Source organism: Diadema antillarum, unplaced genomic scaffold, assembly GCF_040938485.1.
Source record: "Diadema antillarum isolate AM-2024a unplaced genomic scaffold, OU_Dant_1.0 seq00001431_RagTag, whole genome shotgun sequence".
NCBI classification, from domain to species: domain Eukaryota; kingdom Metazoa; phylum Echinodermata; class Echinoidea; order Diadematoida; family Diadematidae; genus Diadema; species Diadema antillarum.
The window spans coordinates 269543-295941 of NW_027272182.1; the positions used below are offsets into that span (position 1 = coordinate 269543).

The 26399-nt window shown below is 37.2% G+C and overlaps 1 protein-coding gene across 7 annotated transcripts; it reads left to right on the forward strand.

Moving 5' to 3' along the window:
• Positions 1 to 1313: 1313 nt before the first annotated feature.
• Positions 1314 to 25785, forward strand: LOC139709389 (uncharacterized). 7 transcript variants are annotated; one of them, XM_071621352.1, is made up of 7 exons: positions 1314 to 1865; positions 2076 to 2352; positions 8179 to 8214; positions 13150 to 13212; positions 16543 to 16590; positions 21810 to 21931; positions 22737 to 25785. In XM_071621352.1, exons 1-7 carry the CDS (start codon positions 1434 to 1436, stop codon positions 22971 to 22973), a joined length of 1215 nt encoding a protein of 404 aa, XP_071477453.1. In that variant the 5' UTR covers positions 1314 to 1433; the 3' UTR covers positions 22974 to 25785. The 7 variants fall into 7 exon arrangements, with proteins under 7 accessions (XP_071477453.1, XP_071477452.1, XP_071477457.1 ...); XM_071621351.1 differs by lacking the exon at positions 21810 to 21931 and adding an exon at positions 21997 to 22127; XM_071621356.1 differs by lacking the exon at positions 16543 to 16590.
• Positions 25786 to 26399: the final 614 nt, after the last annotated feature.

The following is a 26399-nucleotide window of genomic DNA, read 5'->3' on the forward strand; positions in this document are numbered from 1 at the left end:
GCCCACGAGTCTTACACCTCACGAGTTATACAACCCACGAGTCTTACAGCCCATGAGTTATGCAGCCCACGAGTCATACACCCCACGAGTTATACTATCTAGCAGCTCGACACTAGGCATATAAGGCCCATGAGCTCGGGACTACGCAAAAAATAAAATAAAAATATCACGAGACTGACATTATATCACGGGTTTTAATATACGCACTGTTGGTCTCGTGAGCCTTTTTTTTTTTTTGTCTATATAGTGTCGAGCTTGTAGCGTTATTTGCCTAGTGTAGTGTCGAGGTCGTGGGCTGTATGAAAAGTGGGTGTTGAGCGCGTTGATGACCCCTAATTTCACTGAATCTACATACGTGTCATGAGAAACTTGCCTTCAAATTTTGCTAGAGATCATACAGTTAAATTGGGAAATGACAGAAATATGAGAAAAATTTAGGCACATTGGGCGTTGAAATGCTACAGAAGCTTGTACGAATCTTATTTTCCCGGGTCTCTTTTTAAAAAAATCAAGTTGCGTGACAACACTCGTCATTTCCCCTTGGCCTGACAATAGTTTCAGAAATATCGTGTGAGTAATAACGTATCATGTTTGAAATGGTTTCGTTTGTTGCATCCATTCACCGACCTACCAGCAAACAATGTATGTTTTTAGGTATACTAAGTCATTGACTTAAAGATAGCTGGAAACTCTTGAAAGTCATGAAATGGTCATGTAGAAGTACATTAAGCTCTTGGTCTTTCGCGTTTGATATCCTCTTGTTGCTGGAAAACGTCTCTTATCTTTTAAAATTCATTACATGGCTAGTCAGACATGTGTGCATCAAGAACCTGGCTGTCTTCCAGGTCCCTTTTAGGCATCGTTAACAGGAACAAAGGGCGCGAAAACTGCAGGAGACTAAAATGTGAACTCATCTGTAAGAAGCGCCGCCTCGCCGACGGCATTGCCGAGTATGCTGATGAACTGCTGTCAAAGTGCCTGTTGGTTTGCTTCTGACCAATCAGAGGACGCAGCCCCGCCTAAGTTCGCAGTTTAGACGAGATACACGGCCCTTAACCGCGCACTACTTTTGGGAGGGTCTTGTAGAAACCCAGGGCTACTTCCAGTGCGTAAAGTTAGCAGACAACCTGTTTGAGCTGACCTGGGGAATAGGGCTCCAGATTTTGCACATTTCTTTTTTTTCTCTCCTCAAATAGGAAAGAACGATCCGCACGATCAAGCGATCGAGTACAGGTAAGTGATCGGTTATAGGGTTGTTCGGGGTTCAAATTCTAATTGTAAACATCCACTTGTTGTTCATGGTGGCACGATGAGCAGACGCACGTCGGGTGCACTTCTACAGAAGTGTCTGCCAGTAATGCAGTATTTAACACACGAGGCAAATCGAAGTCTGAAATTGTGAAGAGCGTCTCGACGAGTGCAAATTCGGAATCATGGCGGCTTATAAGGAAAAAACGTCCGATCTCGGCATCGCCAGCATGCATGCCGAAGAGACTGGTTCACCAGTGCCGAGCTTGGCCCGGTTTTGCGCTATTGTAACAGCCCTCGTGTTGGCAACTGCACCGGCAATCTGCGCGCTGTCTCAAGTGCGTGCTCAGAATTATCTCATCCAGGGCTTGTACTCTGACATCTCGGCGTTGCACGCCAGGATGCAGCGATTGGAAGACAAATGCGCCTTGACCAGCAGCGTTCAAATACCGGTCCAGAGCCCAGCCATCCCCGAGGGACCAATAGAAGCTGGTGCTTCCAATGCTCTTACTGCAGAAGATGAGGAAGATGAATCGAAATCGTCCATTTCTAGTGACACTTTTGATTTACTCGACAAATCGAGAGGAGAATCTGGCAGTTTGTCCGCACTCGATGAGGTATATACAGACATTTTGATTTTGTTTTGGAAAATAAATTATTGTAGCATTTGCTAACTGGAGCAGTCAGTTACAACATACAGACCAATGAATCAGCTATAAAGCATGAATGGTGATTTTTAAACTAAAACGTTACGTATTTGAATATCACAGCTGTGTAACTCTAATGTATTTCTTTCTTTTCCCAACCCATCTTCCGCTGTGCATTAGGACGGGGACACGCCCTACTACCATGATAACGGCGGCGATGGAGGAGACACACTGCTGGAATACTTCGGCGGTAAACTTTCCACCAATGAGCGGCAATATCAGCTTGACGTCAGCGGCACTGAAACCACAGACCGACCGATTGGCGCAAGGGACAAGCGGCAGACGGAAAACCGTGAGTCACAAAACCGCAACCGCCACCGCGAAAGTGGCCGCGAGAGCACGGGGCAGAGGGGCCGGGAAAGTCGGAGGGACTCTGGCCATGGCGACCGCAGGCGAGGTGAATGGTTATACTAATCCCTTAATAATCCCATTCAGGCCGGGATCGAGGATAATTTTGAGCTGACGCAACCAGGGAGGTGGATCTCTTTCCCCCACCTCTCTGATGCAACGCCCAGTGCTCGTAGTAACGATTTACGCATGCGCGGGAAAGGCTAATTTCGTATGCATGAAAGACTAAGAACCCAAATTCACCAAGTTTGGATGAGCTGTAATGTGCAGCTGATGACGATAGGCAATATCATTGCCTTTAGTTGCAATGTCTAAAGATCCACTCCGGGTGAATACATGACAGTCTTTCAATCTGAAATCATAACTAATATCCAGCACCAAAATAAACAAACTGGCACTCAAAAATGCTGTGAGGATAGAATTGTAAATAAGTTCAATAACTAATTTGAACTTTGAATAAACTTTTTTTTTTGGCAAGAGCTGATAAAAAGGAAAGTTGTTGCTAATTAATTATCAAATTATGTGAAAATATGAATGATTTGCCTCTGAAACGAACCATCCAAGAACAACAACTCATCTGCATATATCTCCTTATATTTCATAAAGGCTTTATTGCAAAGTTTTTACATGGTAGGATGTTTTTGTAAAACAACTGATCTACATATTATGCCTCATATGTGATATATTGAACACTTTTAAAATCACTGCTCCAAATGGTAAACGGTAACTTTTACATGATTGTCTCTAATCCTTGGAAGGTAACGTCCTTTTGTACATACAGATCCTCACATTGTGTCTCACGCAAAAAAGATCGGATCATGACCTTTTGGATTTGTAAATTCTGAAATTCTCAGATTTCCAAGTGCTCTCTTTCCTGCTTTCTCGCCGTATGTGTGATGATGACACATCACTGAATATCATCAATTGTAACTCCACTCACTGAGAGCAACCTTTTAGTGTTTAATGCTCTTCACGAGTTCCTTTCCCGTGTTGTACCGACAATTCGAGTAATACACCTGTGTGAAAAAGAGAAGCATGCCATGTGAGTAAAGCGTCTTGTCCAAAACAAGCACGCGTCTGGCAAGTTTTGAACCCGGGGCTATTCCGTTCACGTGCCCACACAGAACCGTCTCCATAATATCACAATGCCCTCTGTGTTTATCGACGTCATAGACGAGGACAAACATTAATTATTTAGACTTATATGAAAGCAGTCGTATCTATCCCGCTCCTAACCCAGAGGGGTTATTCAATTTCGTTTGAATAACGCTGCCAAGACACCTTCTTTTTAAGGGGCGCAGTGAACAGAACGTCAAACAAACTTCTACTGGCCTTTAACATGCTTGATATCTATCGGATTTTGCTGCAGTTTTTTTTTTTTTTTTTTGGGGGGGGGGGGGAGAAAGACAAACACTCTTTTCTATATGAAAACCCCTTTCTGTTTTCAAGCCGAATGTACTTGCAGTATGGGGAGTTACGCCAGACAAAGAGAAGTCATAGAATTCGAGTTATAATGATATCGCTCGCAATCACAACTCTCCCATTGTATTCTACTCTTTAGTTGATTTGAATACTTGTTTTGTACCCGTTGTTGTCTCTTTTGCGATATATATGACTGCGAGACATGAATATATCAATAAAATACCGTCTATCTATCTATCTATCTAACCCCTTTCTGTTTTCAAGCCGAATGTACTTGCAGTATGGGGAGTTACGCCAGACAAAGAGAAGTCATAGAATTCGAGTTATAATGATATCGCTCGCAATCACAACTCTCCCATTGTATTCTACTCTTTAGTTGATTTGAATACTTGTTTTGTACCCGTTGTTGTCTCTTTTGCGATATATATGACTGCGAGACATGAATATATCAATAAAATACCGTCTATCTATCTATCTATCTATGTATCTATCTATAAATATATTTGATGAGGTACTCTTGAACGCGGAGTGGATTGTATTTATATAACGTTGAGAATAGAAAGCACGTCTGAATCGACTTCAGATGGCACATCCGGCGGAAGTAACTCTTGGGAATCCCGGCCTGAAATGGGTTGCTCCCCACGTGCGTCTGTAGTGGGTAATCCCCGCTGGAAAGAACATTGTGTCCCACAGTGTAAGCACATTGTAAACACACTGTGAAATCTCTCCACGCTGTTAACTTTTAACGATATGAACACATTGTGAATTGTCGATTCAGTGTGAAACAAAACATTACTTTGCGAACTCTATGTGAAAAACAACAGCACAGTGTGAAATCATCTTCACACTGTTAAGTTCGAGCGTCTCCACATACACTAATGTACATCATACTTATTTGAAGAGCTCGTTTCCAAAAGGCGCTAAATCCATTGAAAAGGCGATGGATATAGGGCCTTTTTGAAGCAAGCTCTTCATTTATAGTCGACTATGTGAACACATTGTGAACACACTTTGACACACTGCATGCTCCTTCCAGTCGGGATATTTTGAACGAGGTGACCTAATTCTTTTATGATTATGTATTCTGAGTGAGCACGCTCTTGTAAAGAAAAAATATCACATGGAATATACAATCTATATATATCTAACAACGCCATGCGTGCATGTTTACATAAATTAATACTATCTTACTCATCTCGGGAGTCAAATGTTACTCTAGAAAGCAACACAAAGTTTTAAACAATTTGATTTTACTTATCATTCAGTTGGCCAAAAGCACGGAGCTGTACGCAAGAGACTCTTCACATTGAGCCGCTTGTAGCAGTTTTTGCAATTAATTTTCTAATCTATGTTTGCTTCAGTGCTTGTATATCGTATCTATATCGCTTTGGAACTTTGCTTAAACTGTGAAAGCACAAAGTTACTAATAATAAACTCTGTTTGTGTAACAACGGTTTAAATGAAATGTTATACGTATTCAACCGTTCAAAGTCAGGTCTATTGTGATTAATGAGTTGATTGTTTTTATTTTTCAAGTACCATTCAATAATAATGATTTCGTTTACATTCTAGGCTTATTAACAGTGTGCTGAATGCTTTGGCTAATCAAGAGCAATATATACATCTCATTAGCATGACCTTTATTCAAATGACTTACAGGATTAAAAGTATTTTAAGAGCTTGCAGCATTTGCATAATCACTATGTGTCAATGCTCGTATCTTTCATGCTTTAGTATGTTGTCTCCATTAGAGTTAGCTAACATTTGTTTTGGTTCTACATCAAACAGATACGCCTCCTTTACAGCGTTAAAGATGGCAAAACTCATGTGCCATTAGTTCTCTGAAATTACTTGTGTGTGGGAGATTTCCAAAATCCACCGGGAAGGGGGCTTATTATGAGCCATTACACTTCAGTGAAATTTATGAGACACAACTTTCGTGTTTTCCATTCATAAGCTTCGAAGCCCTTGTTCGGATTTCGAACAGAAATCAACTCATAGTGGTGAACAAAATAACTTTTTTTTCTTAACATTTTAGATCACTGCAGACATCGATTGTTCGCCTATGGAAGATGCCAGAAGCACTTGAACCTAACAGCCAAATGTTTAAAAGAGACCTCCAGATGATTTTTTGACTTTTGCATTCGGACATCAATAAATATCATACTGGGTACAGAGTCTCAGAATTGTCCGTGATTAGGATGAGGAATAAGAACATTGTTCATTACAAATCACAATTAACAAAAGTGATTGCATAGCAGCTTTACATTAGAATGCAGAATTGGGCGTTCAAGGAAGCAGAACAAAAGGAGAAAGCATGCATAATTTCTACACAGTGTGAACTTCTTAGGCAAGTGGTATTGTAATAAATTACATTTGCTACATTACTGGAATACGTGAGCCTCCTATGTTATCATCCTTGTTCAGCGTATCATGTTTTTGTTTTGTTTGTTTGTTTGTTTGTTTGTTTTTTTTTTTTTTGGGGGGGGGGGGGTATTTTTCCAGAGTATTTGTTTATCTGCTCTCAGGGACCATGATAAATTCCACAAATTTACTAATGACACCATTGATTTATGCACTATAATGTGAAATTGTATTCAAAAGAAATGCATGGAATGCCCCTTTAAGGAACGTGTATATCTTCCAGATGATTATTTCAAAAATGCCTCCCGTTATCACTGCGCTACTATGCCCCAACACACTCCTCTCGCTCGAGAGAGATGAAGAGAACCAAAGCCACTGTTTCATGACGTGGGATGTGGTAGCTGCTTTGCAAGGACATGCAGTGTCAGGGGCAGATCCAGGAATTCCGTAAATAGTGCGCGCCTTTACGAAATTAAAGGGCGCACGCGCACCCCTCATTCTTTTTTCTATTCATTTCTTCTGTTTTAACAAAAAATTAAGGGGGCGCCCAGTGCGCCCCCGCCTGGATCCGCCACTGATTGTCATTATACACGTCTTTTATTTTCTTTTGCTTTCCCATGGTATCTATTGACATTGGTTATTCTTTCTATTGCTATCAGCATGGTTGCTGGAACACGATTATTACGTAATACGTAGACCATACATGTGGTTATGGCCGCGCATCATGTATTCAAAACTTTCGAACGCCTTTTAAACTTCGTTTGCTTCCCTTACTTACCATCACACTAGCGAAGAGGGTAGAGTAGTTATGTATTACTGTCTGCAATGTCTTCCGGCTTGGACGGTCTTGCTACGTTTAACCTTCACTTGCTTCGAAAAACCCACGAGAGCACAATTTACTCGCTGTTCTTTGTTGATATGGTGCTGGCTGACTGCACTCGAAAGCTTTCGTGAAAAGATTGCCTGTTGTGCGGGATTCCCACTGTCGCGTGATCCTCGCACGCCACGATTTGCCGTTACTTGTTTTGTTTTTGTTTTTGTTTTTGTTTTTTTTTTGGTTGCTGTTATTGTCGTTGTTCATGTATATCACAATTTGCAAATCGTGGAGTAGTCGTGGTAATCTCAATTACACTTTTATTTATTGATAAAGCTTCAAAAGTACCAGCACGTGATGGCGATACATAAACTGTATCAACAGAATATATTTTTTGTTCGGCTGTCTCTTGTAATTATTATTATCATGGTTATAATTTTTATTTTTATATCTGTATTGAAAGTGAATATCAAGAATGTATTTTCAGAGGGAAATAAATGTGTGGAAGCTTGCATTTCATCCGCACGTATCAAGATCTTTATCACAAAGATCAACGTTAGTCAGAAACGAGAGTACCAACAGATGAGGAGAATAAGGTCACAATAAACTGTTACATTACATACCGCTCATCCTGCATGGCTGTATAGTTGGTCTGTCTACCACCTGATCTGTAGGTCCATATCGCCTATTTTGTAGCTGGCTGGCTATTTTTGTAGCTAATTTTATGAGTTGCCATGCGCTTCATCCTTCATGCATCAACCCTAATCAGCCCCTCCCCTTCCCTCCCCCTCCTCCTCTCCGAGTCAGTAACATAATACGCCGGGCTAGGAAGGCAGAGCTAGGAAGTCAACGTTATTTCCACAACGATTCCTTGTATACTCTTTTCCCAATTATCAAAATAATTTTCACTTGGGAAGGACCATCCTCTAACACTAACAAACACACATAACGCAAAAATCAGGTCAAATTGAATATTTGCATATTTCTTAAAATTACATGACTAATGATACCGTCTTTCCTGAATAACCATGCCTGTTGTCTTCATATGCAAAATAATAGAGTAATTCGTTGAATCGGAAAAAAGAAAGGAAATCAAGAATGCTTCAAAGCTCGCATGTTAAAGAATCTCATTTGCTCTTCACTAGATTTTGATTTACTGACTTCATAAATTTATTGATATATTACTGGAGCATCGACGCAAAGTGATGAGTGTGTTTGTTTGGTATTTGATTTGGAAAAGAGAAGATTGTGTGTTTCTCTTGTTTATCCTACCAGAGAGTGGCCAGAGAAATCGTTGCCGAAGATTTCAAGGTATGCTCAATATCATTTTTTTCATCAGCCTTAGGGGTTTACATTTGAGTCTGATAAAAGCATGTCTATAAAGGAAGAATGACACGTTTTCCTGAAGTGTTTGACAATTGAACATATGAGTACAAACTGATGTTAAAGGTACATAAGCAGAGCTCGATACTATTTTTAGTGGGCGTGCCACCGGACCATCGCAGATGTCGAACTCTGATAAGACATCAAATACACAACTTTTTTTTTCCACCGTAGCATGTGTCAACAAATCGTACCAATTATTGTACTAACATGTGATAATATATGTCCTTACAAATCTTTAAAGAAATCCAGAATAGCAGATTCGCACAATCGTACCTTTTGTACATTCATGCTTTCGCTGTTTTTCTCTTTCTCGACAACCTTCCAAGATGATTAATAAACATTGTTCGGTATGATTATTATTATCGTCACCATCGTTATCACCAAATTGATGATGGAATGATACGAGCACATTTTTTGTCATTATATAGCTTTATACAAATTGACACTTGCGTTGCTTTATTGAAAAGCATTGACGTCATAGTTGGTTGTACGAGATATGGAAGCGAAGTAAGCAAAGTAAACGGAGTGCAGGGCGTTTATTGCTCGATAATTACTGAATCAACTGAACCTTGCACAGCTTAAACAGCTCGTTATTCTTATTCCTTGAAGTGGACATAAATAGGCTCAGGTTATTATCATTTTTAGATTTGTCTGGGAACGATTTTGTGAGCAGCTACGCTTGCGAGCGTTTAATAAGAATACATATATGAACAAAACATAGCATCAGTTCTAGTTGGAGTATCTTTTTTCATCCATCAGTTCATTGAAGTGAGTGAGGAGGAAGGGGGAGGGGATACGTTGAAAACTTTAGAACACAGGACATTTCGGCTCATTGAAATATAGGCAGATGTTTCATGGGAGCAATTGTCGCAGGAGCATTTGTGCCATGGAACTATTTGAACACTTCGTCTCCCTTTGAGCGAGCATGCACGTGGAACTGTGTATTACAAATGTATTTCTTTTCGACCAGGGCAGGTGCGGCGCGGCCCACAATGATCACATTATCTTAGTATGCGTGTGTGTGTGTGTGTGTGTGTGTGTGTAAGTGATGCAGTACAGTAAGGCAAGTGGGTGGGATCATGGCGCCGTATATGTTCAGATAGGATTGACAACCTTGTACCCATAATTGGCATCGAATAGGATATCGGCTAAAACAAAGAGAAAAACAAGCAAAACAATGGATCGCCATCAGGCTATTATAAGATCGGCAGGAAAGTACCTAATATCTACGCAAGCTTGTGAGTGCCATCGAAAAGACGAGAAAATTCATCGTCTTTTCTGATCCGAGAAGGAGAGATATAAGATAATATATTCTCGATGTCTTGGTTCCGAGTTTTTTGTCGTCTTCTCGGATCGGAGCTCAGATCCATGAAGTCGAGAAAACGAGATCCGAAATCTTGTGCTCTAGACTTCTCCGGTCCGGTATCGTCTGATCGAGAAGATCTCAGATATCTAGTCATCTTGACCTCACAACTCGCCAACTTGTCCGAGATGTCAAGAAGACGAGATTTTATATTTCGCTTTTATGTCTTCTGGTAGCTGGGAGAAGTCGATTGAGAGAGAGAGAGAGGGGAAAACAACAACAACAAACAAACAATCCATGTATATAACTTCACGCCCACCAATGGCAGCCCTGTGACGAAAGTAAATAGAAACGTCCCACTCTCGTCGGAATTCCACGGTGGCCTGAGCTGTATGTTGTATTCTTCTGTACACTCACGCAGTGCTATGTATTTTTATGCTACAATTGGCATATTTTTGTAAGCCGCAAGTGTCATCCTGTGTTATTAGTGCGTGTAATATTATATTGTTAAACTGTGTTGCCATTGAGTGTTTTTCTGTTTCATAGTGTGACATGGATGAAAGATACATGTGCGTGTTTGTGGACGAGCAAGAGGTACTATAGTACAATAATTGTGGGGGTTCCAGCTTATGTTTCGCTTTGTTTAGTCAGGCGCTGTGGGAGTAAGAATGACATTGTAGGAGTATTTGTCTATGGGAGAAAACAATTAACGGGACACTGCCACACAGTACCTCCTGCTATCATGTGTGTGTGTGTGTGTGTGTGTGTGTGCTAGGAGGGGGGGGGGGTGGGTCAAAGATACTATGCGTCGTAAGGAAATCAATAAAACCTTACACCTCTGAATAAACAAAAAATATACCAAAGAAGCCGTCAAATGGTATTATCCAATTAAAAGCTTGAAATTGTGATTGTTCTATGGTCAACATCAAGACCAAAGCTTCTTAACCTTTCATAAACCGAGGCCCACTTTGGCCCTATAAGTGTTTTCGAGGCCCAGTTCGATAGAATACAAATATTTTTATGCCTCGGCAACGAAGTGGCCGGAGGCATTATGTTTTCGGGTCGTCCGTCCGTCCGTCCGTCCGTCCGTACGTACGTCCGTCCGTCCCGTTTTGTTTTTGTCGATATCTCAAGAACCGTGTTGTGGTTTTACATCAAACTTGGTATGAGGGTATATCCTTGGGGGATAATACTTTGTGTGGATTTTAGGGTCACAGGGTCAAAGGTCAAAGGTCACAGGTTATTTTGTGAAAAAAAATTGAAATTTCATGTTTTTTCTCCATATCTCGCAAATGGTTCAAGGTATCTTCATGGAACTTAGTATATATGCTTGTACCGATGGGCAGTGATTATCTAGGGAAGTTGGGGGTCATGGGTCAAAGGTCAGGGGGTCAAAGGTCAAGGTCAACTCTCAAAATATCACTACTTTCCTTATATTTATGCAATGAATGAAGGTTTTTTTTTTAAACTTGATGTATACATGTATTACCCAATATATATTCTGTGGGAAGTTTCTTGCCAAAAGGTCAAAGGTCAAAGGTCAAGTGAAAGTGCTGAATTGCACTTTTTCCTCCATATCTCAAAAGTAACTCAAGGTATCATCATGAAACTTACATATTTATGCATGTTCAACCTAACAGTGATTCTCTTTGGAACTGTGAGGTCAAAGGTCACAGGTTATTTTGTGAAAAAAAAATTGAAATTTCATGTTTTTTCTCCATATCTCGCAAATGGTTCAAGGTATCTTCATGGAACTTAGTATATATGCTTGTACCGATGGGCAGTGATTATCTAGGGAAGTTGGGGGTCATGGGTCAAAGGTCAGGGGGGTCAAAGGTCAAGGTCAACTCTCAAAATATCACTACTTTCCTTATATTTATGCAATGAATGAAGGTTTGTTTTTTTAAAACTTGATGTATACATGTATTACCCAATATATATTCTGTGGGAAGTTTCTTGCCAAAAGGTCAAAGGTCAAAAGGTCAAAGGTCAAGTGAAAGTGCTGAATTGCACTTTTTCCTCCATATCTCAAAAGTAACTCAAGGTATCATCATGAAACTTACATATTTATGCATGTTCAACCTAACAGTGATTCTCTTTGGAACTGTGAGGTCAAAGGTCAAAGACCAGGTTTAGATAATGCTATTTTCCCATTTGATACTGAAATTATACTTTTTCTCAATACCTTAAAAAATCACTCAATGCATAAACTTATAAAAGGGTCAAAAGTCAAGTGAAAATCATCAGTTCCCCAAATACCTGCACTCTGACATTTTAATCATTCATCCAATTGAACCTAGTTCTAGGAAAGTGAACATTCAGCACATTTGTGTCAAACCTGTCATTTTAATATTTTGCCAATTGTTTGAAACTGTCATCACACATTGTCAAGACATTGTACTATAGACCTATTAGGAGAACCATGCATTATGGCGGAGGCATATCAGTCGCCGTAGCGATATATCTAGTTATTGATATTTTGGCCGACATCGTGGCCCACCTGGCAGAGCTTTGCTGCTCACCATTTGAGAAGCGGGGACCTATAGACTACCTCAAAAATGTTTATTGAAGGGAGATTTGTGTGGGTCGCTTTTGTACATTAGTAGATTGAGATTTGAAGAATTTAAGAAAGTAATGAATGACAACTTGTACGCCCTATTACTATCAATTTCAAATAGTACTCGCGGAAGTTTGGTACCTACAGTTGTATTTTTGCTTTTGTTTGATCAATGTTTATTTGGCACCCTATTTGTCTATATTTTGCAACTTCTGTATACGCTCGAGGAACACGTATTTAACAGTGTATGTTAAAGTGGTTTAAGTGTAAAAGTGATACCCTTCACATTGTGAATCGCTGCAACACAAGAAAGCTACCGTATATTAAAAGAAAGAATGTACGAGTAGTTCGGACAATTTCATTCAGCTTTATTCAAAAAACGACTGAAATTTTTTTATGTAGAATTCCACGCAAATTAGCTCAAGACCAGATAAAGTGCCACTCAAGGTGTAATATTGCATATACAAACAATTTCTGTTTCTATGATTTTTTACGATCGGGAGCGTCGACAGAATGGCAACACGACTATACCCCCAAATTTCATGTGTATGTCTTCAACCCTCCCCTCATACAAAATAATGTACATGTATATATATATAAATATACATACATAATAAACATGCCATCTAAACTATTATTGTAGTACGTTATATTATATATATATATATATATATATATATACACGCACATATTCAGCAAAGGTGGAATATATATAATTACGGAATTACTTGTTTCTTAATAGTACTTTTTCTTGATTTATTGCGAGCATGATCTCTGCATGTACCTTGAGACAGAGTAAAGACTTGGAAAATATTCTACCAAGCGTCGATGTGTTTTTGCGTCTCCTTGTTACAAAAAAAAAAAAATAATAATAACTGTCGCCGTGCAAGAACACGGGTTGTGCAATTTTTTTTCGATTCTTGCAATTGATTCGATGTCTCACTGAGAATGCCCATAGGTTTGTTTCTCTTGGTAATTGTTCTTCACTCTTGTTTTACAGAATGCCTTCCCGAACCAGCCTTTGCTCATTTCCAGGGAGATGTAGACTCTGCCCGACGAGTCCGTAAGTTGCTATGACATTTTCTATGTTCTAACCTCATTCAAGCACAACCAAACACCCAGACCATTGGCGCCTCTTGTTTGCATTGTAATACAATAACAACGCGTTAACATAACGCATTGGTGGTCTTTTGATAAAACAACACCAAAAAATTAACATATGCATATTGTGTGCTGTTCATCGATTACACAAGCACTTCTAAGGTACTCTATAATGGACAGCTTTCATAGAAAGAAAACTAAGGAAACTTGAAAAAAATCGACAAAATAGCGCAATACTGTGTCAAGATAGTAATTTTGCAAATTAAAGAGGGATTCTAGTGCCGTTGAAAGTTATCTGAAAAATAGGAGTGATATTTTCACAGCACAGAAATGAAAATTTGATCAAAATCAGATGTAAAGTAAGGAAGTCGTGACATTTTTAAATTTCGCTAATTTTTTAAGAAGCATTTCTTCAACTGTCAATATGAATATACAAATAATAAAGCACAGCCTGCCATATACAAACGTGGTTTGTACATAAAATTATGATATCTACAGTTTTACATGTAAACGCAATTACTAACCAGTCTCAAGCCCTGATATATCTAACTGATTATTATGCTGAAGTTATTCTACCAGAAATAACATGATTGTACACTTTGATAACAGAAACATTGAATTTTCGCCATTTTTTTTTGTACACGATTAATGGAGAAATAAAAGAAGATTATCAGTTCAATCATTGAATATCCATTCAGCTGTACGACAACCATTCTGTAGAAATGAGCCAAACTTCACAAAATCATAACTTCCCTGATTTTTTTAATCCGATTTTAATCACATTTTCACTCTTGTACTCGCACGATTTTACTTTCTTACCGGACTAACTTCTAAACTGGACTTGAATTCCTCTTAAAGGATTGAAAGAAGCTTCAGTGGGAACTATAAAAAGCAAAACAAAAAATATCAGGTAGAAATTTCGAAGAAAAGAAAAACGCAGTATCAAGCCCCTATTCTAAATTGCAGGTAAAGAAATAACGTTCTGAAGCAATAGGAATCGGGCTTATCGTAAGGATTAGGGACTTTATTTATTACAGTGAAAATGCAAAACCTACTTTGAAACATGAAAAAAGTACCTTACTTCATGATGATATATATATTTATAGTAACGGGAAATTCTTTAATATTACAACACACTTCCGCCCTGTTTGCAAGAAATGTAACAGAGACTAACAAAATAGTTTTGTTAGGAGATGTAAGTTGGTATTCTAGAATGGTTTCAATCTATACTCTGGATATGACAATATCTAAGCAAACAATATTCATTTTTTTTCCATTCATTCATTTTTTTTCATTTCCAACAGAAGCATATGAATATTATTTACAGAAATTCAATGCATAAATTACATCACAATACATAATAAAAGACGAGTTTACAGAATATTTTACGGAAATGCTGGAAATGGGGAGGAATGCTAAAAAAAGATTTATATCATATCGCGATACAGCCTCGTCCAATAGCTTGCTAACAGCAAACCTTGTTCGAGTGTATGTGTGTGTGGATGTGGGTGTGTCTGTATACTATTGTTTTCTGTCTGTTTTCCCGACTTTACGTTTATTCCCGCCTTTACTCTTATTCCCTCACTGCCTGAAAGTGAAAGGATTGATGCATTATAAATAGACTGTCAAACTGAATCCGGTATCTGAAATTGAAATGAAAAAAAGGAAAAGAAACAAAACCCCTTAATTTCACTTTTTCAGTACATCTTTTATATATACCACACATGATTTTCAAAATTTCATTCTCAAATGAACCCTTGCGCAAGAGAGAAAGATAGAGAGATGGCTAATTGTAAGGGAAACAGTGGCCAAACCTTTTGTAGAGACGCTTATCTTTCCATTACATTTAAAAGAATAGTGATTTCAAGTGCCAAGTAACATAAAACTTTTTATAAATCAGTCTTGTGTGATGCCAAACGCATTTTCGCTTGTAAACTTACATAATTTGGCATTTTGACGCGAAATTGATATATACTGGTATCATATTTCGACAACTTTCGATCGCCATTAAACAAGACTGCAGACATTATCATTTTCACTTGATTTTTCGCATTTTTTTTCACGTATATCAATCAAATTACATCAACAATCCCATGATATTTACCAAATAATTAAAAGTTGACATGAATCACGTCAAGAAATCAGTGACAGAATGTTTAAGTGAGGCATATGTTTGAATAATCATATATTTTTTCCAGTTCCGCCTTGAAGAAGCTGCATACTTATCAAAGTGATATATATATATATATGTATATATATATATATATATATATATATATATATATATATATTAATATAGAATAAGTATATAAATATAGAATATAACTTATACAACAAAAACTATTAGTTTGTTTCATTCTTCAAAGTCTTTGTAAAATGACAAAATGAATGTCTTTCATGTCGACTTCTCTAGCTTACATGACAAGAACAAAAAAGAAAAAGTGCATCGAGCAAGTGCATTCACGGGCACATATTTGACGGGTGACCTTGGTTACATCTTTATACTCACAGGATCGAAGGGTACTTAGGTTATTGTCCGATCATGTTTCAAGTTTTAAGTTTATTTTCCACATCTCATGAAAAAGAAAGAAAATGAAATCAATGTGATTTCATGTAAGCATAACAAAATATACAGAAAAAAAATCATTAACAAAATAATGCACGTAAAAATCAAAATTTGTGACTCAGGATAAGTGGCGAGTGTGTGTGTGTGTGGGGGGGGGGGGACAGCAACAGGCCATTGACCTTTCGAGGCTGAACCCCAAAGACAAGATAAAAATAGTGAGTCATAGTGAGTCATCATGACTGTAGTGCTAATCTTTGTCCGATCTATTGAAAGAAATGTGTGCATTGTGCCAGAGTGATAAAACCGAAAAAAAAAGAAAGCGTGTAGTCAAGTGTGTGTTTTTCCACATGCAAACTGCCATGAAATTTTATTATGGACATATATATCTTTTTTTTTCTAAGAATACTGCTCCACATTTTTGAAATTCGTGTTGAATCGCGTGGCTTCCTGTTTATTTTTTATATTTTTCAATTAATGTTAATCAATAGCACATCCTTTAAAATCTTGGATCATATCTCTTGTGAAATTGTGTGTTTATTCAAATGATGAAGTTGAGACGTAACTAATTTTCTTGCTTTTCAAAATTCTCTTGAAGAAGATGAAAGAGTTTCATATCACCATTTCCTCTTGAGGGCTTTAAAGTGTTGAGCATGCTAAGAAATGACTGGGCTGATGCATTATACTAGCAGCTGAAATCTGTTTGAAATTTCTGTTTCATTTCACTAGATCCAGAGCGATTTGATCCGTACGCTTGGACGATGTTCAACGTTCCTGGTATGTAGCAATGAAACTCAAAATTATTCAAAACAAGAAGTCTGATTACATAGTAAATGGATTGAACTTTTCCTGTTCACGTTAGAGCTAAAAAAAAAAAGCAACCAACTACAAACACACAAAGTGTGCCAAGGTGACTCGAGCGAAAGAATTCTACTTTAGCTCTAGGAAATTTTAGGGATTTGTAGGAGACCTAAACAAAGTATGTAACGCTATGGAGTTTTCTGCGCCAATCAGCACTCGAGGAGCACAACGAAAAATTGAAGGCCTGCGGGTACCCGATGAATTTCATGCAAAGTCCATAGCATTTCTAAATGAAGTGGGGATAGGGTTAAAGTGTAAAAGTGTTTTTAACAGGTCACAAGGGACCGGAGGAAAACCTTCGACTTCCACTTAACAGAAGAATTTGGGTTTGTCCATCAGGGATATAACCTCACTTCGACTCAGCCATTTTTTTTTTTCGATTTTGGGTCGACTTGCGTTCTCAGAAGTTTGCATAAAAACGGTTGATAAGGTTTAAAGGAAACCAAAGCCGAAACAGAATTGTAGATTGAGTGAAAGCATCAATATAAGAAGAACACAGAGAAAGTTTGAAGAAAATCGGACAATCGAATCAAAGTTATAACTTTTTATAGTTCAGTTTTAAGGATGAGGAGATTATCACATTTCATGACGTCACTATGGACAACAATATTCAGAAGAATTTCACAAAATTTCATTTACTTTGTACTGACATAATATTGTAAGGATAATATCATTCCCCTGCTTTCTGAAAGAGGGTAAGTCAAGTGTTCTTTTATTATAGAGGAAAAAAAAAACTATTTTCTTCACATTTTCTTTGTACTGCCGTCCATAATGACGTAATAATGTCATGAAGTGTAATAGTCTCCTTATCCAGCAATGACGGCACCGAAACTTTGAAAAGTAATTTTTTTTTAATTCGATTGTCTATTTTTTCTCATACTTTTACTGATGCGTTTCTCCTACTGATATTGCAGCTTTCTCTCAATCCACATTAAAATTTGGGCTTTGGTTTCCTTTCAATTTCATAATCATTCAATTTAATTTCTTCGACTTCATCTGGAAGGTTCATCTTCCTCAATGTCCATTTTGTTTTCCCTCCCATCCCCCTTTTCCTTCGAATCTTCCCTGCTTGAGACAGATCACATTGCACACTTGTTACCCTTGTCGTACTACGCTACGATTCAGCTGCGAACCTTTTCGTCTATATGAGAAATTAATGAATTACCTATGGCATAGAAATAATTCACCTGTTTTTCAGGGGAGAAAAGGAAATTGCAATCCTATTTTTTCTATTATTCGATAAATTTAACGTTTCTTCGTAGTTTGCCCCATGTCATTTTATTTTCAATTTGATTATATTAAAGATCAAACAAAATATTTAATACACAAAGGCATTCCATGAATACTGCCTTCAATACCATTATGTCGCGTTAATCAAGCAGTAATATTTGTAGAAATAAGTCTCTGAAATATTATGAATAATAGATACGAATTCATACCCACACTTTCAAAACTTAGTAAAATGATCTGTTGTTTTCAAACTTATTATCTTGTGAGACCACCTCTAGTGCAATATGACGTATCGTAATTTCGGGCAGTTTTATTCGTTGGACATATGAGAATGCTGACAGTTTAGGCCTATGTGAAAATGATGATATGAAGAAACAATATTTAAATGATGTCACTTTCGGATTCCATTGGTTCTGTTTATATGGTAATAATGAGTAATGATACACTGAGGGTTATTAGGTTACACTGTGGCAATATAACATATATAATATAATTATAACTTTTATATCTCAAGATAATTTTATAAAGTGAAATCTGCATGATGACTGACTCATTGAAACTTGTGCCTGTGACCGCAGACCTCTGTAGTCATGTGTTTCATATGCGTGGGCAGTTTGCGCGGTCAAGATAGCCAGAAAGTCTACCAGTTTATCGAAGCTAGCCATCCTAAATAATCGAAATTATTATTTCCTTGAAGGCTACTATTATGTGACCGTGCACCTCAAAACGAACATAAAGTCGCACACACTGATTTTCATGAGGACTGAAAATACGTGAAATGGGTCATCCTAGCCAATCTTGACTTTTTCATATTTTCTGAAAGAGCAAGTCTTTTTTTACATTAAACTGAAATTTGGAATCATGAAACGGCAGGAAAGTGTGTTTTTTTAGCAGTTTATCTCGAACTTTTTTGGTAAAATAGTGTGATTAGGTGTGTCTTTAGAGTCCCCTTTTCATTTTTGAAAAACCTTGTACACACTCTTCACTTTCAACTCAAATAACTTTTGAAAGGATAATGCTACTGCTTTGAAAGTTGGCATTGATTCTTGACAGAATGTGTTAATGAGGCATGCTTGATTTCAGTTCAATCTGATAATCCCTTCATTGTAGTTACTCTGGTGGTTTACTTCCTGTTTTTTGTCCCATTCATCGCACAGAAAGCACGGATTGGTAAAGATTAAGTGCTTGAATATACACTGTACTTCAGACAAATGTCAGAGCCTCTTTTCTCAGTTCACACTTTTCCTGAGTTTGCGCTTTCTTTCCAATATTTAGATAGGTTAGGAGAGTCCATTTGATTTGAATTATACATCATTTTAAAGCTTAAAGTCTGCTCTCTCAGAACATGGTCTTAACTAAAAATTCATGTCTGGCGGCTTTTTGTTTGTTTTGTGGTGCAGGGTCACGTATACATGTGTGGAGCTGGGAATCAGTTAAATGCATTTATGTCGAGTCCTGTTTTTTTAACGAATGAAAGATGGAATCGATGTTCTTTTGCCAATCGGTGGTTTGTTTTCGAAATTCAGTGTTATATACTGATTCTACATATCAACTGCTCTTTTTATGAAAATTATTATTATTCACGCGTGGAAGGATTACCGTCTCTGGGGTGTATACCCGCCCAGAACTACCCGAGGGGCTTGTTTCACCTATACCGAAGGATGACTAGTCAAATTAGCACGACGTTTTTCAGTTAATGAATGAACGTCAGGCTTTTCGTGACCTCATTCAGTCGTCTGTAGTAGATTTCTCGCATTTTTTTAATGTATAAGTATATGAACAAACGAATTTGTACAACAAAATAGCAATCGATATCTCCCTCTCTTTGACATTAGAGATTTTCTACACTGCAAAAAGTCCGGTGTTAAATAGTGAACACCGAGCTGGTGTTAAATTTTCGGTGCTCATCTATGGTGTTAAATTAACACCTCCGGGTGTCATTTCCAAATATAAGTTTTTTTGAAGAGTTTCTTAGTAACTGCACTTCTTGTTGATATTTAATTTAAACAAGACGATCAAGAATTTTACATTAAAATGCTACATTTTTGAAAAAATGTGAAAATAAATTTACACCCCAGTAACACCAGCTGGTGTGGTCTCTTATTGAAGCTGGACGGGTGTTAAGCCATTGATATTAACACCAACAATTATCAAATCAACACCATGTGGTGTCATTTTTTAATTAACACCAGTACAGTGTCAAAATAACACCAGGTACGGTGTCAAATTAACACCACGAAGTGTCAGGTGAACACTTTTCAACACCATCACAGTGCATTTTCTACACCTGTGGGTGTGGTCCTCTATTGAAGTTTGATCGGTGTTAGATTTAACACCCATGGTGTTAAATCTAACACCGATGTTTTTACAGTGTATGGTCCATGGTTCAGAGAGTTCCTGCACTGTCCCAATTTTCTTTGCAAAGCTATTCATAGGATTTACAGTGCAACGCCAGAAGAAAGATACGCATTTGACGATATTGTTCCGTGTACATGGGGCCACAGTTGATATTTCCATCACGTTATAAAATATTGACGTGCCATTAATGATGTTTACAGTCACTTTGTACACTGTACTCCATTCGCCGTTTTCTTCACACGTTGATACCAGTAACCAGTTTATTTTGAATGAGCAGCATGCTGAAGTAAAATGGCTATGTCCAAGTTTAATAAAATATAAAATGTCACGAATTCATTGCTGATTGGATCGCAAACGACAAAGTTATGGAATTTCAACGCTCCACCCCGCTGAAAATGCAGATCAAATGAAATGAAGGTGTCCTATAAACCTCGCAAAATAATTACTAATTGACTGGCAGACATTTTTTTCTCTTTTTTTTTTCGTTATGAAATGAAGTACAAAAATGCAGATCACTTCGGAGCTAATTATGCTAGACCTGTGATGACTGCACAAAACCGAAAACTGAACGAAAATTATTATTCACAATGCGCTGTCTGGCTCCACAGTATAAAACAAAAATGGCGTCTTAAAGTTTGTTCCTGGCAGAAATCGGTGCTCCTCTGTAGTAATTCGATAACAGTTCATAACATTATGTCAAGTGTCAGAGAGAAATCATGCATCTGCAGCCCCATATTTCCTTAATGCCCTTCCACTGAAGATTAATTTTGATCAACATAATCAATAAAAAAAAGTTTAAAGAATAGATCACGAGATCGATGGTGATTTACAAATGCTGTATTTATGATTATTATCACACATATCTCGATTTTACGATGGTGTAAATCTTGTCCAATTAGTCGCTTATATCAGAACATTTACAATCTCATGTTACACATTTTAGATTGCACAAAATGACCACAAGAACATTATCAACATGACATTGCGTCTGTATTGCGTTCAACAATGTTATGTGATATTGGAATGATAATTGTACAGTTGTTTTTACTAGACTTTAAATTTGTTCTAATTTATTCAGTCGTTCTTTACTGTAATTTACATGAATACAACCCTATGGGAACCTGAATAAATAGTTTCTCAAGCATCAATAGATTATATTTCCTTGAGTCAACGAAATCTATTTTTTGAGAAACTGCCTCATATCTAGCCAATTAAAGGTATGACAAGGCTTCGTAAATTTAACCATAGAGAATATTGGAAAATGTGTTTGGTTTCTGCTTGCGGAAATCTATGAGATGTTTGGAGGCTTTCCTGTGTATCTATTGGTGTAATCATGTTGCCTGTTCAAAGAATAGATGCAAGAAGTAAACAATGCATGATAAAGTGTTTCATATGTACGAGTAAGTGTATATACGTATTATAGTACGCCCCACACTTGCCATAATCATATTGACATTTCTATAGTTTGTGATCCATCCTAATATCTTGGAAGAGTCGATACGGGTACAGCGCTTAGTTTCCCTCTGTTTAACTTCTTAACTTGATAGGTTCTTGGGTCGAATACTGGCAATTTGACAACCTGATTCCATTTAGACAGCGAAGACAATTCACTCTTCAAAACGGCAACGTCACCGTTCACACCGGCGGTTTTTACTACGTCTACAGTCAGGTGAGAATAATCGACGCCATTATATTAAAGACATGTTTTTCTCTGGTGTCTTCATCGATCTGTAGGGTCTGTGGTTTCTTTCTGGCGTTACGCGAACTGGTTAGAAGGGGACGATACCATGAAGGACTTGTTTCGACTGCACATGCGCGGGAATGTGACAATCAGCCGGGCGGGAGTTTACTATGTTTACAGCCAGGCGAGTTTATTTGTGATATTCCGAAAAATCGAGGGGTTCCAATTTGGCTACCGAAATGGCAAGTACCATAAATCACCCTGGTAAAGACGCTCAAGACTCTTTTTTAATTGAGATTTAACTTCCATGAATGTATAATGCTGAAACTGAGATCAAAAGATCAGGAAACATTATTCAGTCGTCTGGCAAATACCTAGCTTGCAAACGTTGTAAATATTTTTGCCAATTGTGGTATTTGTACGAACATGCGAAGATATTTACATGAAATGTAATCGAGCTTTCCCTCTCCCTGGCATCATTCGTACCGTACATTGAGGTTTGTATGTTCCCTTTGTATGTAAGGAATGGTTATTCGTATTATGTCATATAATGATCAATGGATTCTAACAATAGACCAAAAGATGACCTCATCCAGCAGGTCAACCCTTAAAGTTGACATCAAAGGTATCAAAAAGTAAGCTCATGTTATGTTTCCATGAATAATCTTGTGAGCCGATGTTCAGCTGAAATGTATAGCAAGGATCGTGAAGGCCTTCTCTTGCAAGCTACACCAGCACGATCATGTTCACAATTTATATAGTCCCCTATTTTTATCTGTATTTGATGATATAGATCCAGTACTACGACGAGGGGAGGTACACAGGACATGAAATTGTTGTCAACGGTGTCAGCTTGTTCAAGTGTGCCGAAAGTCCCGCGAGTGAAGAGCGCAGAATCAACACCTGCTACATCGGGGGAGTCGTATACCTCCATCCGAATTCTACCGTTAGTATCCGCATGGCCTTCCCCAACCGCACAGTGAATCTCCATTACAACAACTCGTATTTTGGCCTGTTCAAGATCGCTTAGGCCAAAATGATCCCATTAATTCAAAGAAGGAAACGTATATCGATGTTGATATCATGACTTTAAGTCATTTGGAAGTTTTTCTTTTATATATTATGCTAATTTGAAGAAGAACTCTAACATTTCGGTCACTTTAACAATTCTAAATATGCCGTGAAAACCGGTGCGGCGCCATACTGAGTGACATTCTAAAAGTACTATCGCTCTCTGAAAATGTAGCCCATTGAAGTGATATCAAGTTTTTTTTTAAAGTGTTACTCTTAAAATCAAGAATGGCTGTGTCAGTTCATATATAAGTTTCATAATATGCAGGTAATATCACATAATCAAATTACCGAAATACGATATTGTGCATCCTTGAGTGATATATGAACTCATTAAACAAACGTTATGGATACGTTGGTTCATGTGAACACCAATTGTGCGGCCGCATTCGTACTAAAGCAATTAAAAAAACAAGTTGAACGCCCTTTCAAGTTACTGTGTATTTATGGAAAGAAAATAATGGTGTTGCTCTGTAAGCAATGCTTGATTGCCAGATATCTTAAAATGTAGATCAATATACGACGTAAATCATAATGTGTCATCACGAAAACCAAAACACATTATTTTGACAATGAAAAAGAAAGAAATCTTGAAATAAGCTGCCAAAAAGTTTGGAAAAATGTTGACATTGTACAACGTAGAATATCATTGTTTGTTGAGCAAGGAAACTAAATGCTCCGGAGATTTTGGCAAATTACGCTGCCAAAATGGATATAACTCTTTTTCTGAATGTAAGGTAATATAAAGCATGTTTTCACTTTAAAATATGACACTATATTTAAGGTATCTTGATATTTCTTGAGAAAAGGCTTAACAAAAAGACTTCTTTTGAGACAGCAAATATCGCATGTCGTGCATGGATTATACTTTTTTCCTGTCCTACAGGTATATATGGGAAATAACAGGATTACCTCGTCTTTCACCCACGTAATGCGGACTATCATTACAGTGTAAGATATTTTAGGGTTGTTGTTGTTTTAAATTAATCAAAGACAGGGAGCCCTCTGGCCTATTCTTGTCTTTAAACCTCCATTACGTTTCTTCCTTACCTCATGTCAAACAGCCGTCTTCATTTTGTTTTTTAACGTTATGCAATATTTTGCATCACATTTAGACGATTTATTCTACTGTTGTTCCATTCATAGACTTACAACCATTTTCAGTATGTTTGTCCGGGCATCTCGGCTGATTTGTTTGTTTATTTGTTTGTTTGTTTAGTTTTGTTCTTATAGAGTCATCCCCTTTTGTCTAAATTGGAAGTAAAAAAGAAAAAGTTGTAATATCTTAAGACATTACGTCACAAGTTGTCCTGATGACAAAGTACTACTTATATATAGTCAGTGATAGTGTTTATAAATCACCATAACAATGAACACAATATTATTTACGATTGTACTAAGTATTTGGTAATCTGACAATCCAATTACAGTGTTTGCCATGAAGTTTTAAATCTTCTTTCTGTTCCATGCACACTAAAAGGACGACTCAGTGTCTCCGATAAACCCTTATCTTCGAAGCCCAATTTGTCAGAAGTGGCATTCCTGCATGTTCCGTCTTCCATGATTTATTTCGGGTTGTTTAGGAATAACCACTTTCAATGAGTTGTGTATAATTTTGATGCTGAACGTGTTTTCTTTCATGATTTGAACTTCACGAAAATCTCACTTTGCACTTTGTTAATTTAGGCGTTTTAGTAGTTTTTGACAGAGTTATTCTTCCTCCATGTAAATTCGAGTTTTCGGAGACATGAAAGTATAACGTATGTCAGTATTTTTTCGCTGCACTTATACTTTTCTATGTCTATCATTCTTTCGTTTTCCACTTATCATAGAAGCGTGAAACCATACAGAAGACTTAAAAACAACAGTTGCGTTGATACTGTGCAGATTAATTATGAACTTGATATTGATGAGTGAACCACTTTTTACAGATTTTAGGCTATGGCAATGATTATCTAGAGAGTTTTAGCAACCCTCTTTATTCCAAAAACAATATAGCCCTTGCGAAGACCCTTTTTCACTATATTAGGCAAAGGTTCTGGAGATGGCGTGGATGAACATTATTGAGAGGTTTGAAAAGGATTTGAATGCGTCAGTAAACTTTTTTTTCTTTTTTTTTCTATTTGTTCGGGGGGCTCTTACAGGGGAAGATACGTGATGGACTGAATGTTTGGTATTTTATTGTAAAAGGGAAAGAAAGATAATAGGATCCGAAAAAAGAGAAATTGAGTTTGTGTGTGTGTGTGTGTGTGTGCGTGTATGTATGTATGTATGTATGTATGTGTGTTCATGCGTACCACATTAATCCACCAGTAATCGGAACCTGGTAAAGCATGTATTAAATCTATAAAGGGTTATGACGATGGAAGCGCGAGTATGTGTTATCGATATTGTATTTAGATGGGAATATTGCAATGGAAAGAGACAGTATAAAGAATGAAAATCAGTGACCATATCTTGTCATTTTAGGTATCTGAATCTCATTTTTCTCTCTTTTTTTTTAAATCACAACTTTTTTTTTTAAATAAGTCAAGATCGTGTCATCAACTGTATTGTATAAATATACGCATCAACTGTGATATGACACTCACGGTTTGATGAAAAATGGCAGTGTTCGATTCTGGATATAAGCTTTATTGTCGTTCATGTTAATACTGTTTATGCTACTTGTTAGTGCTTTTCTAGTTTCGATCCATGATTGTGTCTGCTGTTGAGCACGATTTGTAAATAGTGAACATAAGCTTTCGTAACAAAATAATAAACGGATAGCTACCAAGGAAGAACATTGTTGTATCCATGTACATGCTTTCAACCGTATCTGTGTTCTTTCACATTGTTCCCTTTCCATGGATACATAGTTGACGAGGAAAAAGGTATTTGAAAAAAAAAAGAAAACCCAAAACAAAACAAAAATAAGTGTTAAAAACACTTGATTATCAGGATTCAACAATTATTGTTCTCCCATACCTCTGCAGCTGACTACATTAAATTTGAAATAAGCTGGTCCAGAATATCATCGTCATGATATAGGTTCGTTTAGTTTTGTTTATTTCATATTCAACAAAGAGTAGCAATGTACAAACATTTGAGAAAAGAACAATAATATGGAAATGAAAATACATATTCTCAATATGTCGAAATATCATATCAACACCATGAATTATTAGGGGAAAAATAAATGATTTAGTTATTTACTGCGTAATGTTGAAAATGGAGGAGAAAGAAACCCCTCAAAACCAATATTGATAAAGTACGAATATATATATATATATATATATATATATATATATATATATATAATATATATATATATATATATATATATGACGGCAAATCTTGCACATATAGACGTGGCTGGTGTTGGGTAGCACCCCTTTAATCATCA

What these genes read in the sequence shown, in the direction of transcription:
- LOC139709389 (XM_071621351.1), top strand. Translation starts at nt 1,434, where the DNA reads ATGGCGGCTTATAAGGAAAAAACGTCCGATCTCGGCATCGCCAGCATG. An exon ending in AGACTCTGCCCGACGAGTCC is followed by an intron (nt 13,213 to 16,542) that starts GTAAGTTGCTAT and finishes TCATTTCACTAG; the next exon opens with ATCCAGAGCGATTTGATCCG. An exon ending in GACGATGTTCAACGTTCCTG is followed by an intron (nt 16,591 to 21,996) that starts GTATGTAGCAAT and finishes ATCGATCTGTAG; the next exon opens with GGTCTGTGGTTTCTTTCTGG.